Raw genomic sequence first — 18,207 nt, 5'->3', positions numbered from 1 at the left:
CTTGAAGCAACCCTTGGAATCTATCCCAATACTGGCCGAGGGGCTCATCGTACTCATGTCTGGCTTCTGTAATCTCCCGCTTGAGGGCACTCATTTTTTACGTTGGAAAGAAGCGATCAAGGAATATCATACGGAACTCGGCCCATGTTTTGATGGACCCTTCTGGCAGTCTCGACAGCCATACTCCAGCATCACCCTTCAAGATGAAGGGGATGGCCTTCAGCCTATAGTCCTCAGACGTAGATCCAGCCGGTACAGGCTGGATATCATAGTATCGGCAAAACTCCTCCAGGAATGCGTACGGACATTCTTTTGAAAGGCCGTAAAAATGGGACAAAACTACCATTACTTCTGACTTGATCACGATAGTCCGCATCCCAGGAGTAACGACAATGGCGTGTGTGGGCTCCTTCTCGTCATGAGCGTGCAGAGAGCCAATTCCTGAGTCGTCGGCGACGAGGGCCATCTCTGCTTCTGCTTGTTGAAGTGGTGGTGGTTTAGGTTGCGCGTTCTGCTCTCCTTCTTCTTCCCTGGTCAGTTGATCAGCGTCTACTACTGCTGCTAGCGCGGCTCTGTAACGAGTGGTAACTACTCCGGCTTCCTGGACTCTCCAACGCGCGTTAGTTTCTCTTTATAAAAAGGGATGATTCTAGTGTCCACCGCGTTGGTACCTTCTCATTAACAGAAGAAAAAAAACAAATGAGAAAAAGAAGTAAACAAAATTATATACACCTATACGCTACACATAAACATAAAATAACACCATGCTTCCCCGGCAACGGCGCCATTTTGGCGGGCCTAACGATCGCGGCTTTTTCTCTTGGATTCAAGTTATATGGAAGAGATAATTGAACCGGATGGATCAGTTAGCAAATGTCGTTTCCACTTGATCAAGTTGATCTCGCTATCGCACGCCACCAATGTAGTTTATAAACTCCCAATTTTGCACTACTTTAACAGTAAAGTGGCAAGTTCGGGGTCGATCCCACAGAGAAGCTAGTGTATCAAGTGTGTGAGTAGTGAACAGGGGGTTGGCCGCTACCACGCTTTAACTTGGGAGTTTTTAACTACTGATTTTTACTCTAGACAAAATTTAAGTCACTAACTTGATCAAGGACATTTTAACTATTGGGTCAAGTGAATTTCAGACTGGAATGAAAATTAAATACGTGAAACAGTAAACACCATGATGAAAACGAAAACAGTTTTGATTAAAACTAAGCTAACACTTCGGAAATACGAAAGCAAGTAAAACCGGGGAGATCCTCGGCGGGAAACTTAAGAATACGCCGACAGATATCAAGTATTCTGCAGCGCTCCTTCGATCGCCTTTTCTAACTAAGCGTTACTTTATCTAAGCTATCTAGAGAACTGAACTAGACTAGAGAGCTAAACTAAACTAAACTAAAGACGAAAATTAAAAGATTGGATCTGCTTTGCGTGGTGGCACATCCTCTATTTATAGGCTTGGCATGACTTCCAGTTGGATAACGATCTTGGCAGGGAATATTCGCTCATGCTGAGAGTGAGTGACTCATTGATTGCTTCGTGCTTTCCTTCTAGAATGACGACGCTTTTCTCTAACACATTCGTGACTCAGCTCCGTCCTTGCATCTCATATATCAGCACGTGTCCCCTTCAAGAACATTGTCCTTGATAACAGAATGTTGCGCACCATCCAGCTCATAGCCTCATGTGTTCTTCTTCTGGAAGCCAACGGTCCCCTCCTTGATGCTTGATTACTCCCCTTGATCAACTCCCCTGCTTTCTGGCATTTTTCGCCTATTGTACTTGCTTGATCAGTCTGACCTTGTTGCCTTGGTCAAGTGGCATATCTGCACATTTAACACTTGTTTTGCGCGATAAAACCGATCAAGTAGCGTATATTTTACCCCCAAATCGATGCATGAAATGAGCCTTATCAGAGACGGTGTTACAATGCTAAAACAAAATGTAACCACCGCAACCCAAGAATATAAACCCATTGTTGCCAAGTGTGCAGAGAAAAATATAAGTGAAGTGAGTTATGAAGAGGTGTGAGCCAAGAACGAAAACTAAAAGTGGAGTTGCCTCTCTTCAAGATAGTTGTCTTTATTTACAGTTGAGGTTCAGATCCCTTGGGCGCTTTTCTTTGTTGATTTGTCATTTTTGTTCCTTCGAAAAAAATCCTTCAAAAGATGATCTTTGCTTCACAACTGCTCCTACTATCGTTTCTGTGATCCTCCTAGGTCGGTTTGGCGAATTGGTACTTTTCACTTTATATACCTTTGATTACATCTGCCCGGTCGAATTGTATCTGCTTCCTGGGTCCGGCAGATTTTCTATGCACCTAAACTAATAAATACATATTAGCTCATTGAAATCACAGAAATTTACCCAAGTATGAAAGATAAAATGAAGAAATAAGGCAAGTTTGAATGCATGGTTATCAATTGACTGACTCTAAAGAAAAGAAATAAACACAAATCCTAGACTTAGACTCAAACAGATTTAAACAACAAAGACAAGAGCACACAAAACAGAAGATGAAAAGAAACAAAACATAGATGTATAAACTGGTTTAACTTCTAGCAGCATTCCCCACAAGTTTAAGGTCAAACCAATCATTTATAGTCTCATATTCCTCCCCCTCCCTTCTTCTATCTGGTAAGTTTTTCATGTTAGAGTTTATGAACTAAAAATCACCTTTCGAGTGATAGAATACTGTAAAACTCTATATGTTATTTTCCAAAATAATGAAACAGATTATTTTTGTCATAATGTTGTTATGTTTTACATTTAATGGATGTTTATTGCATATTTAAATGTATAAGCAACGTAAGAAAGTCTAAATCTTTGTTTTAGTAGACCGGTTGCGGGCGTCGTCCAATTTAAGGAAACACGGTCAGTTCTTAACAAAGAAAAATAAGAATTTCACAACCTAGATAGGCATAGACTACTTATCGTGAAATGTTGCAATGTCAATCCGCATATTTCTAAGCCTTACTGAAATAAGATGACATTGGTGTGGTATAGCCCTGAATTGTATCTAACAGCAAGACGAGGTCTTGATAATTAATTTCTTAATCAATGTACGTTAGTATTGAGCATACGGTATTGATTATGTTAGAGTTTGTATACTAGAAATCACCTTTCGAGTGATTGAATACTCTAAAACTCTATATGTTATTTTCCAAAGGAATGAAACAGATTATTTTGTCATAATGTTGTTATGTTTTACATTTGGTGGATGTTTATTGCATATTTAAATGTATAAGCAACGTAACAAAGTTTATGTCTTTGTTTTAGTGGACCGGTTGTGAGCGTCGTCCACTTTAAGGTAACACGGTCAGTTCTGAACAAAGAAAAATAAGAATTTCACAACCTAGATAGGCATAGACTACCTATCGTGAAAGGTTGCAATGTCAGTCCGCATATTTCTAAGCCTTACTCAAATAAGATGACGTTGGTGTGGTATAGCACTGAATTGGATCTAATAGCAAGATGAGTTTTTATGCTATCTACTGAAAGACGAGGTCTTGATAATTAATTTCTTAATCAATGTACGTTAGCATTGAGCATACGGTATTGATCATGTTAGATTATGTATACTAGAAATCACCTTTCGAGTAATTGAATACTGTAAAACTCTATATGTTATTTTCCAAATAAATTAAACATATTATTTTTGTCATAATGTTGTTATGTTTTACATTTGATGGATGTTTATTGTATATTTAAATGTATAAGCAACGTAACAAAGTCTATGTCTTTGTTTTAGTGGACCAGTTGTGAGCGTCGTCCACTTTAAGGTAACACGGTCAGTTCTGAACAAAGAAAAATAATAATTTCACAACCTAGATAGGCATAGACTACCTATCGTGAAAGGTTGCAATGTCAGTCCGCATATTTCTAAGCCTTACTGAAATAAGATGACATTGGTGTGGTATAGCACTGAATTGGATCTAATAGTATGATGAGTTTTTATGCTATCTATTGAAAGACGAGGTCTTGATAATTAATTTCTTAATCAACGTACGTTAGCATTGAGCATACGGTATTGATTATTTACTACTTTGACTTGCCAAAAGGTGCGGGTTTTTCGCAACCCAAGAATCCTGGTATATTGGGTAGTGGTGATTAATATCTAGCGGTGCTAGGATAGCTATTATAATGAATCGTGCGCGAGGTGAGTCTCGTTTGATAACGTCTACAAGAGGACCTCGAAACAATCTTTTATTATTCGGAACCTAGCTAGTTGGAGTTTGATTACTCTATGAATAATAAATAAGCGTTTCTTGCTAAATCCACTCTTAGAGTTAATGATATGAAAATTAATTAAGTTTATAACAGACATTGATTAATTAATGGACGTTTCTATCTTAAGTGCGGGAAATTAATGACAAACAAATGGAAACCCAGAATAGTTGTAATTTCGGATTTGGATGGGCAGTGCAGTATTATTTCTGTAGTAGCTGCTAGTAATATTCCAATATAAGCTTATATTACATTGTGAGTTCAATTTAATTAGTAAAAAACTAATTGGGAGAGGTCATATCCAAATTCTTCCATAGATCCCTGACTGGGCCCAATATGTGGCCCAATATAAATAGGAGAATAAAGGAGACAGAAAATACACTTGTATTTTCCATCAAAATTTTGTCCCCCTCCTATTTCATATAGGGGATGAATTTTTTTCCTCCGTGAGAAAAGATTTCCGTCTTCTTTATTTAAGTCCTAGTTCTATGGTGAGATTAGCCCACACTGATATCAGATTATAGTCCGGGAACCAGTCAGAAGATCCGTGGTTTAGTACTCAAGATCTTCACGTGGAGAAGAAGCGAGCCACCTCCGATTCTTAAGTGAATCAACGAGTTAAATAGGCTTACTCCGTAGAGAGCATGTTTTAGGTATTATTTGTGACTAAAACGTGTATAAATTCAAATTACGTGAGCATTACGCGAATAGAATTTGTCTAAATAATCTTCTAAATAGATAAGAATTTATGTGATGCGTTTTGAACGTACGCTTCCGCTGCCAACCCCTACAAAATATCGCGATATTTATGTATGCATGTGTTATTTGATTGCGAAGCATGTTCTTGGTGTTTTTGTTTATATTTTATGCATGATGAACTCAAGAACTATCGAATCAAAGAACATGAATTTTTCAATCGTACGAGACGTGCGATCCAACGGCGCTCGCGCCGAGACGGATTGCACCACGCGCGATCGAGAGAGGGTTGTCGATTGAGTGGAACCTGAGGGTTAATGATCACGGGGAGATGCGCAGACGAACAAGGGCTCGTGCGCGCCACCGACCGAGACCAAACCCTAGGCTGCACCCGCACCAAGGTCGACACATGGTGGATGGCGCGGTGCGGCGGTTCGAGCGAGAATACACCGAGACATCGAGTCGCCGAGCCCCAACCCTAGGCGGAAGGTCCCGACCATCAGCCCCAGACCAGGCCGAGAGCGACGCACCCTATGGCGTGACGCTGGCTGAGCCAGTGGGAGCGGCGGATTGAGTCTGGCCGGGACGGGTCATCGCGGCTTGCCGAGAGCAGCGCCATCGACGTGCGCGCTGCTGGCCGAGGATCGCGGCACCTGACGAGCCAGGGCACCGAGACAAAGTCAACGGCTAGCCGAGAGCGGCGACGCCTGTCCGCGTCTCACTGGCTGAGAGCTCCTGAGACACCGACGAGCCGGTGTGCAAGCCAGGCGGCCAAGAGCATGCGCACACCTGTGCGCTGCTGGTCGAGACGCAATGTGCGTCGGATTCCGGCGACGAACTCGTCAGATCTTCATCGTTCATCGTTCGTGCAAACCTCGTAAGATGATATATCGATGATGGATTATTTTAATGATTATTTAATTCATTAATTAAAAGATATCATTAAAATATTATTATTTAATGGAAATAAAATATTTTGGGAATATTTCCCTAGATTTTAGGAAAATTTGAATTATTTACTATATCTGTTGAAACAAATAATATTATTTTGATTCCTAGATGATATGGACAAAAATAATTTAATGGTTTCCTAATATTTATATATCTAGAATCCTCACAAGGATAGATATAAAGGAATACATTAAATTATACAATAATATAATTTCTCTTCTTTATCTTGAACATGGAAATAATATGAATTTAATTTTTCATGTCTAATTAAGATTTAAATAATTCCTTTATTTTAGAATATCTTATAGAAGACATGAATAATAATTAAATTCTAGAACAATTAATTTCCTAAAGTAAGATACTAAAAGATAACGAAAGTTTTAATTATCCAGTCAATTAAATGTCAACAGAATTTAATTAAGCCTTTATCTGCCTCAAGGCTAAGGATAATTAAAGAAAAACCTTAATGCAAATATCTAAGCTGTAATTACAAACTTAATATTTGTATATGGTCTACATCGATTGGTGTGCAATTTGTGAAACTAATTTCCAATATTATCGCCAGCCTATATGTGGGGACAATAATCCTAAGAAATAGTAAGTTCATGAGGGCGGACTTCTCAAATATAAATAGTATGAACTAGAATGTGGTTTCCAATATTATCGCCACCCATTACGTGGGGACAATAATCATAAGAACTATGAGATTCAAGAGTTCACAAAATATTTATGAGATAGCTTCATTTTATTAGCAGGACATGAACATTGTTATGTGAGTGTGTTGTAGAAATAAGATACTATAATGCTAGATCTGGTGGTCTTGCTTACATTGGGCGGTCATGCCATTATGTGGTCTCTGGACTATTCGTCGATGTTGTGACCAGTAAAATTGTAAAACTTTAATGCGTATTGACCTCTTATGGAGGGTACAAAATTTTAATTTTACAGTTGTAAGATTTGGAAAAATTTTATGGTTAATCTACTCAAACTTCTTACATAAGTTTATGACAAATGGTAAATACTCTATTTTGCAGTGCAAACTAAAATCGTCAAGATGTCATTCAATCCTCTTTCTGCAATTCTTAAAGAAAACAAACTCAAGGGCCAAAATTACATAGAATGGAAACAAAACTTGGACATCGTTCCCACAGCGAAAGAGCACAGCTTTGTGCTCACAACCCCACGACCTCCAGTGCCAGCGGCTAACACCGCGACATGAGTTAGAGATGCGCATAGACGGTGGCATAAGGCGAATGAGATGGCTAAGTGCAACATGTTGGCTTCTATGTCTTCTGTACTCAAGCATCAGCATTCTGCCATGGCAACTGCCACCGAGATTATGCAAAATCTCACAAATCTTTTTGGTACTCAGAATCGAACGGCTAAGTCTCAAGCCTTTCGGAGTGTCATGACGAAGACAATGAAGGAAGGCACATCTGTGCGGGACCATGTCCTCGAGATGATGGGCCACCTCAATCAAATTGAGGTTTTGGGAAAGACGATTGATCTCGAGTTTCAAGTAACAATTATCCTTCAGAGTCTTCCCCCTAGCTTCCAGCAGTTCAAACTCAATTTCGAGATGAGCAAAAGGAATTACACCTTGGCAGAATTGTTGACTAAACTTTAGTTAGTAGAGGACCTTATGGTTCAGGCTAAAGCAGCTATGTTGAGAATGGCGCCCCGTTCCTCTGGCTCCAATCCTAGCGTATGAAAGAAGAGGGCACCGAACTCTATTATGGCTAAGATTGCTAAGGGAAAGAAGAAGAAGAAGAAGAAGAAGAAGAAGAAGAAGAAGAAGGCTAACAAGAGGAGGCCTTCGGGGAAGTGTTTCTAGTGTGGAGAGAAGGGGCATTGGAAGCCAGATTGTCCTAAAAAGGGCAAGGCTACAGGTATGCACCAAGCTCTAGTGGTCGAGTTATGTTTGACTTCGACATCTACTCATACTTGGGTCATAGACACTGGAGCCACTGATCATATTTGTTTTGATCCTGACTTATTGCAGGTGACAAGATGGCTATATGATCGTGAGATCGAAGTCCAGCTGGGCGATGCTAAAAAAGTAGCGGCCGTTGAAGTGGGAGACGTTTATTTGCGTTTTAGTAGTCGTAGATTTCTTATTTTGAAGAATGTTTTGTTGATACCTTCTTTTAGAAGAAATTTAATTTCAGTTTGTAAATTGGTTTTTGATGGATATTCGATTTCTTTTAATGACAATTGTGTTATTAAGAAAGATGGTTCTTATATCTGTCGTGGTATCATGGAAAACAATCTGTACACAATCACATCTACATAGTATAATAATCGCAAGTCAGAACTCAATACAACATTGAAAATTTCAAAGAAAAGAAAAGCACCTTCAAGTTCAATGAACGAAACGTACTTATGGCACCTTAGACTTGGTCATGTTAATGAAAGGAGGATCCATTCTCATATGGAACAAGACCTTATTGAAGGTCTAGAGAAAGAACCTTTCATAAGTGTGAATCATGCTTGGAAGGCAAGATGACCAAGAGGTCTTTTAAGACTAAGGGCAATAGGGCCAAGGAAGTACTTATGTGGACAAATGTCAATAGAGGCAATAGGTGGTTTTTGAAACTTCATCACTTTTATTGATGACTTCTCAAAAATTGTATATGTCTATTTGATGCGCCACAAGTCTGAATCTTTTGACAAGTTCAAAGAGTTTAATGCTTATGTGGAGACGTATCATGGAAATAATATCAAAAGCCTGTGATCTGATCGCGGAGGCGAGTACCTCAGTACCAAGTTTTTGGACTACTTATCGGTGGCGGGAATTGAATCCCAACTGACCGCGCCGGGCACAACCTTGTTAAACATGGTCCGGTCGATGATGAGTTTTGCACGGCTACCTATTTCGTTTTGGGGATATGCCTTGCTTTCTGCAAGTCATATTTTAGACAACTTACCGTCAAAATCCGTACCTACTCCTCCTTATGAGTTGTGGACTGGGCGCAAGCCTAATCTAGCACATCTCAAGATTTGGGGTTGCCCGACTCATGTATTGGAAAAGGATTCAACTAAGTTGGGATCTAGGACGGAGGTATCTGTGTTTATAGGGTACCCTAGAGGATCGAAAGCTTATGATTTCTATAGTCTCCAAGATAAGAAAGTCATTGTCAGTACTTACGCGATATTCTTATAGGAAGACTTTGTAATGAATCTTAAACCCAGCAATGAAGTGGCTCTTGACGAGGTAACTTCTGTCACAAGTTCCATTAACCAAGAACATGTACCTAGTGTACAAACAATTCCCGAAATTTCAACTTCTACTCCAAACATTGTAGTGTCGCGCCGCAGTGGGAGGGTCTTTCATGAGCCCGATAGATACATTGGTTTGAGGGAATCTATGGATCACTCATCGGACAGCAATGTATTAGATCCCTGGAACTTTGCAGAGGCGCAGACAGATGTCGATCATTGCGAATAGGTAAAAGCAATGGATTCGGAACTACAATCTATGATAGACAAAGACGTGTACAATTTGTCCGTCCTACCCTAAGGCTGTACTGCCATTGGGAGCAAGTGGATATACAAGCGTAAATGTGGATCTGATGGACGAGTTAAAGTCTTTAAGGCAAGACTAGTGGCCAAGGGGTATACCCAAAGGGAAGGTATCGATTACGATGAAACCTTCTCCCCGGTGGCCGTGCTCAAATCAATTCGGATACTGTTGTCTATTGCAGCTTACATGGATTGGGATGTATGGCAGATGGACGTTAAGACTGCGTTCTTGAATGGGAGCCTTGAGGAGACCATCTACATGGAACAAAACGAAGGTTATACCATAAAGGGCAAAGAACACATGGTTTGGAAGCTTAAGAAGTCCTTTTATGGCCTAAAGCAAGCATCTAGATCATGGAACCAGTGTTTCGATCAAACTACTCATAAGTTTGGATTCGAAAAGTGCCCAAGTGAAAGCTGTGTGTACAAGAAGGTTGAAAAGGGGAATGTAGTGTTCTTAGTTTTATATGTAGATGACATTCTTCTAATTGGAAACAATAAAAAGATGTTGTCATCAGTACGAACATGGTTGTCAAACCAAATCGAGATGAAGTATATGGGAGATGCGGGACACATCCTCGGGATCAAGGTTCTTAGGAATCGTGAAAAGAGGACGTTGTGCTTATCTCAAGAACCTTATACCAATACTGTACTTAGTCGCTTTAGCATGCAAGATGTCAAGAAAGGTTTCTTACCTTTTAGACATAACATCTATCTATCTCAAGAGATGTTCCCTAAAACGCCATCTGAGATAGAAGAGATGAGAAGGATTCCATATGCTTCGGCAGTTGGAAGTCTCATGTATGCTATGATTTGTACAAGATATCTGATAAGGCCTATTTCATGCATCGGTTTATCAAGGATTCCATGTATGCATGATATTTGCTTTGCTGTTGGCATGGTGGCAAGATATCTAATAAGGCCTATTTCATGCATCGGTTTAGGGGTAAAAAGTACGCTACTTGATCGGTTTATCGCGCAAAAGCAAGTGTTAATTGTGCAAGAATGCCGCTTGACCAAGGCAATAAGGCCAAACTGATCAAGCAAGTACAACAGGTGAAAAAGGCCAAAAATCGGGGGGTAATCAAGGGGAGTAATCAAGCTGTTAAGGAAGGGACCTGGATTCTAGAAGGAGGACACGTGAGGCTAATGAGCTGGATGATGAGCATCATTCTGTTAGCAAGGACGACGTTCTAGAAGAGGGACACTTGCTGATACATGAGACGCAAGGACGGAGCTGAGTCATGAATCTGTTATTGAAAAGCGACGTCATTCTAGAAGGAAGGCACGTAGCAATCGCTGAGTCGCTCGCTCACAGCGTGAGCGAATATCCTCTGCCAAGAGCGTTATCAAGCTGGAGATTGTGTGAAGTCCCTATAAATAAAGGATGTGCCACCATAATAAAAAGCCCTCCTTTGACGCTTTAATTTAGTTTCCCAGTTCAAGAGATAATTTAGATAGAGAAATGTTTAGTTAGAAAGGGCGACCGAAGGAAGCGCTACAGAATTCTCTATATTTGTTGGTGTTATCTCAAGTTTCCCGCCGAGGACCTCTCGGTTTTACTTGCTTTGTTCTCCGAAGAGTTAGCTTAGTTTAAATCTCACAGTGTAGCTAAAGGTTTGATCTTTTTACATTCCGCATGTTCCCTGTACTGTTCTGAGTTTATAGTAAAAAAATTGAGTTGTTTTGTTTTCATTCTCTTGTTTACTGTTTTCAAGTTCAGTTCAGTTTTTTAATCTTTGACCAAGTGTTTAATCATGTTGAACGGCAAAGTGTTTCATGTTTTCCGTAGCATGCTTAGTTAGTTGAGTTCTTATTTTCAGCCTGACGTTTACTTGATCCAGTAGATAGTTTACTTTGTGCCTAGTGTAAACTCAGTAGTTAAAACTCCCAAAATTAAAGCGTGGCAGCAGTCGAACCCTATTCACTATGCACACACTCGATACACTCACTTCTCTGTGGGATCGACCCCGAACTTGCCGATTTACTATTAAAGTAGTGCAAATCGGGAGTTATATAAATTACATTGGTTGGCTAGAAAGAGCGAGATCGCCTTGATCAAGTGGCTACGACATTTGCTAACTTATCCATCTGGTTCAGTTATCTTCCATATAGCTTGATCCACTCACGCGAGAACGACAAAGTCATCCCAACCAAAATGGCGCCATTGCCGGGGAAGCATGGTGTTATTTTATGTTTGTGTGTATCGCATAGGTGTAAATAGTTTTGTTTTCTTTCTTTTCTCATTTGTTTTTTCTTTCTGTTCATGAGAAGGTACCATTGCGGTGGACACTGGAATCATCCTTTCGTATACAGAGATACTAACGCTCATTGGAGAGTCCAGGAAGCCGGTGTTGTAACCACTCGATACAGAGCCGCATTAGTAGAAGCACCGGCCGCTGATCAACTAACAAGCGAAGAAGAAGGAGAATAGAACGCACCACCCCAACCACCACCACTTGAACAAGCAAAAGCAAAGATGTCCCCCATCGATAACGACTCAGGAATTGGTTCTCTGCATGCTCATGATGAAAAGGAGCCCACCCATGCCATCGCCATCACTCCTTGGATGCGAACCATCGTGATCAAATCAGGAGTACTGGCCGTTTTGTCCCATTTCTATGGCCTCTCGAAGGAGTGTCCTTACGCCTTCCTGGAGGAATTCTGCAGATATTGCGATATCCAACCCTTGCCGGCTGGATCTACTTCTGAAGATTATAGACTGAAGGCTATCCCCTTCGTCTTGAAAGGCGATGCGGGAGTCTGGCTTTCGAGGTTGCCAGAAGGGTCCATCAGAACCTGGGCTGAGTTCCGCATGATATTCTTAGATCGCTTCTTCCCAGCGTCGAAAACAAGTGCCCTCAAAAGGGAGATTACAGAAGCCAGACAAGAGTACGATGAGCCCCTCGGTCAATACTGGGATAGATTCCAAGGGCTGCTTCAAACATGCCCCAACCACAAACTGGGAGAGCGGGAGATCTACTCAATTTTCTACGGCAGACTCATAGTGGATAGCAAGAATGATCTTAACTTAGCAGCTCAGGGAGATTTCTCAAAAACCCCATTCAGGCAAGCTAAAAACATCCTGGAGAGGTTGATCGAAGCCAAGCGGTCGAACGAGACATCCCATGGCCAGTACAGGAGAGGTGCAGTGCACGCAGTTGAAGCGCGCAGCGATGAGAAGTTGGAGGCTTGTTTCGAGCAAATGGAGAAGAAGCTGCTGGAGGCAGTCGAGAAGTCTAGAGCGCCTCAGCCACCCGCACCGAAGGAAAAGCAATATGCGCCACCACCACCACCGCCAGAAGAGCAACCACCTCAACCGTCGACACAGCAGATACAACCCTCTGAAAGGCAGCCAAACTGGCCCGCTCGGAACCCAGAAAGATCCAGCAACGGAGGAAACAGAATGCAGGGAGGTCAAGGCAATTGGTCAGGTGGACCTCAAGGGAATTGGTCCAGTGGAGGACAACCAAACTGGTCAAGCAGATAGAATGAAGGAAACTAGGGTACAGACAACATCGCCCCAGTCAAGCAATCAGGGAAGGCAATCGGGCAACCAGATGGTGAGTTATGTCCCGCCACACAAGAGAGGCAACCAACAGGACACCCAGCCGCCATACCAGCAAGAGCAGTACGGACAGTCCGACTACTCATAGCCGAACCACGCAGGGGGGCTGCCGAATCAACGTTATAATCGGCACCCCAATGACGGACCAGGAGATATGATGGTCCCGCACCAGCCAAATGATGTAATGAGGGAAATCCAGGAGGCCCAGAAAGAGCAGCGGGCGGCGTTGGATATGCTTACAAAGCAACTTTCTCAAGTTGGGATGTCGCTGGGAGAGCTGTGGGGAAATGAGGGAAAAATCCCTGCTACTGTGCAGCCACCTGGTCGTGAAAACATCAGCGAAGTGTCCCTAAGATCAGGAAAAGTCTACCAAAGCCCTAGCCCACCTGTGATGTCTCCAGCATCAATGTCTAGACCAAGCCGTGAAGAGGAAGGAGAATCCAGTGGGGTGGATCAAGCAAAGGGGACAGACAAGGGCAAAGCAAAAATGAGAGGTGAATTCTCATAAGAAGTCAGGGAGAAGAAGCAGAGAAAGTAAAGCCATATCCGTACCGAGGAATGGTGACAAGGAAAAGAGACGCCACGATTGACGTGGCCAATATGTTCAAGGAAATGGAAGTGAAGGTGCCGCTCTTGACGGCCTTAAAGATGCCCCTGATCAGTAAATTCGTCAAGGACTACCTGGCGGGAAAAATCAATGAAGAAGGGAGACTTATTACATAGGAGAACCTCTCTGCCGTGATCTAGAGAAGAGACCTCCCATCCAAGAAGACTGATCCAAGAATGTTCACGCTCCCAATTTCGATTGGGGAAATTCAAGTGGAGCACGCGATGTGCCATTTGGGGGCGTCTATCAACGTTCTACCATACTCCGTCTATAGGAAGCTGGGAGCGGCCAAGCTCGTCGACACAGACATCATGATCCAATTGGCTCACAGATCGTGTATTCACCCAGAGGGAATTCTGGAAGACGTGATTATAAAGGTGAATAACTTTCTGTACCCAGCTGATTTTTTCGTAATCAAAATGACGGAGCCAGCAGCAAGGGAATCGAGTAGAGTCCTACTGGGAAGGTCGTTCCTGTCTACGGCCAGCACCATAATAGACGTCCGTAATGGGACGAACAACTTGGACTTCAATGAAGAGCAATTTACGTTCAATATCGATGAAGCCATGAAAAGGCCAGCCGACAGCGAGAGCGTGTACTCGGCAGATGTGACTGAGCCCTTGGTACAGAAGTACCTGGAGGAAGAGTTCTTGAGGAGGCAGTTCACTGATTCCGCTGTTGATGAAGAAATCGAGAGAGAAGTTGCAGCGTGGTATGAGACCATGAATGTCGGAGAAATGGACGACCAAGCCATCGCGAAGGCGATGATGGATTTTTGTGAGAGCCCACGACCAGCTGGGTCAAGTGGTAAGGCTCAAGTGTATAGCCTAGAGAAGCGGCTTGATCAAGGAAAGCTACTGGGGAGAGAAGCGGCAGAAAATCCTCTGCCTACTGAAGAGCCAAAGCCCGCGAAGGAATTGAAGCCACTTCCAGCACATCTTAAGTACGCTTACCTGGGAGAGAAAGAAACAAAGCCTGTAATAATCAACAGTCAGTTAACCCAGGGACAGGAAGATAGATTGTTAGAGGTTTTAAGAAAGAATCAGAAGGCTATCGGCTGGAAACTGACAGAGCCGGTGGGCATCAGCCCAGACTTGTGTATGCATCATATCCGATTGGAGGAGAGAGCCAAACCATACAACGACCAACAACGGAAACTCAACCCCAACATGAGGGAAGAGGTGCTGAAGGAAAGTTTCAAGTTGGTCTCGATAGGAATTATCTACTCCATTCCAGACAGTAACTGGGTCAGCCCAGTGCACATGGTGCCGAAGAAAGGGGGAATCCAAGTAGTGAAGAATGAAAAAAATGAATTCATTCCGACAAGGCAAGTTACTGGGTGGAGAATGTGCATTGACTATAGGAAGCTGAATGCAACCACGAAGAAGGATCATTTCCCTCTGCCCTTTATTGACTAGATGCTGGAGAAGTTGGTAGGGAAGCAGTACTTCAGCTTCCTGGATGGTTATAGTGGTTACTTCCAAATAGCAGTGAATCCGGATGACCAAGAAAAGTCGACGTTCACATGTCCTTTCAGCACATACGCTTACAGGAGGATGCCATTTGGCCTCTGTAACGCCCCAGGCACTTTCCAGAGATGCATGATGAGCATTTTCTCTGATCTGATAGAAGATTGCATTGGGATCTTTATGGACGATTTTACTGTCTATGGAGATATGTTCGATCAAGGGTTGCACAGCCTAAACAGAGTACGGGAAAGATGCCGCCAAAAGGACTTGGTTTTGAATTTTGAGAAATGCCATTTTATGGTTACTGAAGGAATCGTCCTAGAGCATGTGGTGTCGAGCAGGGGAATAGAAGTCGACAAGGCAAAGGTAGCGGTTATTGCCAAACACCCGTATCCCACCAACCAGAAGGAGATATGAGCCTTTTTAGGCCACGCTGGGTTTTATAGAAGATTTATCAAGGATTTCGCAAAGATAGCCCAGCCCCTGACGAGGCTACTCAAGAATGAGATGGAGTTTAAATTCTCCGATGATTACAAGGCCACATTCCAACTGCTGAAGGACAGGCTGATAAGCTCTCCAATTATACGTGCCCCCGACTGGACTCACCCCTTTGAGGTGATGTGTGATGCTAGCGACTATGTTGTGGGGGCAGTATTAGGTCAGAAAATCGAAGTAAAGAGTTATGTAATCTTCTATGCTTCCAAAACTCTAAATCAAGCACAAAAGAATTACGACACGACTGAGAAGGAGATGCTATCGGTGGTCTACGCCTTCGAAAAATTTAGGCCTTATCTGCTAGGCTCGAAGCTGATAGTGTATACTACCCATGCGGCCATTAAATACCTAGTAGTAAAGAAGGAATTGAAGTCGCGACTGATTAGATGGGTCCTCCTCTTGCAAGAATCCGACTGGGAGGCAGTTGATAAAAAGGGATGTGAGAACAGAGTGGAGGATCACTTGAGCAAAATCTTGCAAGAAGACGGCGGGGAAGCCTTCTCTGACGCTTTCCCGGAAGAGCCCAGAAGTTGAAACTCAAGAGCGATTCCCGATACTTTTATTAGGATGATCCTTACCTATGGAAGATGGGGGCGGATCAAGTAATCCGACGCTGTATACCTAAATGGGAGCAAGAGGACGTACTGGTCCACTGCCACTCACTAGCTTGTGGCGGTCACTTCAGACCAAAGAAAACAACAAGGAAAATACTTGATAGTGGGTTCTATTGGCCCTCCATCCACAGAGATGCTTACGAGTTTTGCAAAAAGTTCCATCGATGCCAGCTTATAGGCGGGATATCTACAAGAGATGAGATGCCTCAGGTCCCCATTATTGTCTATGAAATATTTGATGAATGAGAGTTGGATTTCATGGGACCTTTCCCATCTTCTGAGGGCAATCTCAACATCCTAGTGGCGGTGGACTATGTGTCCAAATGGATTGAGGCAAAGGCGACGAAGACGTGTGAGTCCAGAGAAGTGGCGAAGTTTTTAAAATCGAACATCTTTACTCGATATGGGGTACCACGGTCCATAATCTCTGATCAGGGAACTTATTTCGTTAATAGAACCATAGAAGCCTTAATGCGGAAGTATGGAGTCCACCACCGCTTGTCCACACCCTACCACCCGTAGTCCAATGGTCAAGCTGATGTGTCAAACAGAGAAATCAAGGTAATTTTAGAAAAGACGGTCAATCCTACGAGGAAAGACTGGAGTCGTTGTCTGGAGGACACACTCTGGGCCTACAGGACCGCTTTTAAAACGCCTATCAGAATGTCCCCATACCGGTTGGTATTTAGGAAAATGTGCCATCTGCCGGTGGGGGTGGAGCACCAAGCTTCTTGGGCAGTAAAAGAAATGAATTTGAATGCCAAAGATGGCGCTGGGGAGAGAAAGTTGCAGCTGCAGGAGCTTGAAGAGCTCCACCTTGATGCCTATGATTCGGCCATGTGGAACAAAGAGAAAATGAAGATGTGGCATGATAAGAACCTTCGTAAGAAGGAACTCAAGGTGGGCCAGAGAGTGCTTCTCTTCCAGTCCAGACTCAAATTGATGTCCGGGAAGTTGAGGTGGAGGTCGATCGGCCCTTTTACCATTGTTGCCATCAGAGTAAATGGGGCAGTTGAACTCTAGGGGAGTGATCCAAACTCACCCACCTTTATGGTGAATGGTCACAGGGTAAAACCGTACAGATTAGGAATGGAGGCATTTGTGGTGGACGAAATTCCACTACTCATGCCTAACTCTCGACAGTAAGCAGGTAAAAAGAGTGGTTGAGTACTCACGGGTAGTTTGCTTGATCAAGCGACGGTTTCATAATCTATTAAACTGATCAAGTGACGTCCTAGGGGAACCCGATCAAGTCCTTAGTAATTAGTGTAAATAATTTTCGTAAGTTAGTTTTTTTAAGGAAAATAAAAGTTAAAAAGGAGGAAGAAACTGATCAAGTGGTAATATTTGAGTTTTCATCTGGAATTAATAGACCACTTGATCAGTGAAATTTGAATTTAATTGGTGGTACAGTGTTTGCATTAATCAGGGCAGGTGATGATAGGATGTGTGCAGTCATGGTAAAGGTGTCAGGAAGAGCTAACTGCTGCATTGGACAAAATAGTACTGGAGAGAGGAGGCGTATCGGTAAAGCCAAGCCAGCTGGCACTCTGAAAAAGTGCGCCTGTACGTGAAGAGTCGCAGGGATCTCAACAGTAGGGATCTTAACAGCCGTTGTACCAGTATAAAAGGCAGTTTTAAGCTCTGTATATCACTTTTATCCAAATCGTCTATAGTATATTTCATTTTCTCTCATCCAATTTTCTCGAAAGATTCAAAACCTTTGTCCAAGATTATCATCTTCTCCACCAAAAAAAACCCCACCACCATTACCAGTAAAAATGTTGATTGAGCAACTTCCAACTTCATCCTCATCCTCCAGTGTCGGCACTGACAATGGTGACCGGGAAATCTCTTTCCCAGCCCATACAGAAAACCCTAGCCCATCTACACAAGCCCCCTCTCACGAACCTGAACCTACACCCCGAAATTCCCCACCATCCCTTCCCAAAACCAACTCTCATCCAACTCGGCGCCCATCATCCTCCAGCCCACCCTCAGCATCTCCCGGTCAACCCTCCAAGTAGCGCTAGTATACCCTCCCTCCTG

General features: G+C 42.8%; 2 protein-coding genes across 2 annotated transcripts; both read left to right on the top strand.

The window, feature by feature from the left end:
- The first annotated feature begins 11,884 nt into the window (after positions 1-11,884).
- LOC121804038 lies at positions 11,885-12,895 on the top strand. Its single transcript, XM_042203589.1, has 2 exons — positions 11,885-12,192; positions 12,406-12,895. Exons 1-2 carry the CDS (start codon positions 11,885-11,887, stop codon positions 12,893-12,895), a joined length of 798 nt encoding a protein of 265 aa, XP_042059523.1.
- A 3,956-nt stretch (positions 12,896-16,851) lies between these two features.
- Positions 16,852-17,181, top strand: LOC121804037. The gene has a single exon (XM_042203588.1). The coding sequence runs from the start codon at positions 16,852-16,854 to the stop codon at positions 17,179-17,181; it is 330 nt and encodes a 109-aa protein (XP_042059522.1).
- The last annotated feature ends 1,026 nt before the right edge of the window (positions 17,182-18,207 follow it).

This window comes from Salvia splendens, chromosome 5 (genome assembly GCF_004379255.2).
Source record: "Salvia splendens isolate huo1 chromosome 5, SspV2, whole genome shotgun sequence".
NCBI lineage: Eukaryota > Viridiplantae > Streptophyta > Magnoliopsida > Lamiales > Lamiaceae > Salvia > Salvia splendens.
Note: the sequence above shows the minus strand (reverse complement) of the source record. Positions and strands in the feature narration are given on the sequence as shown.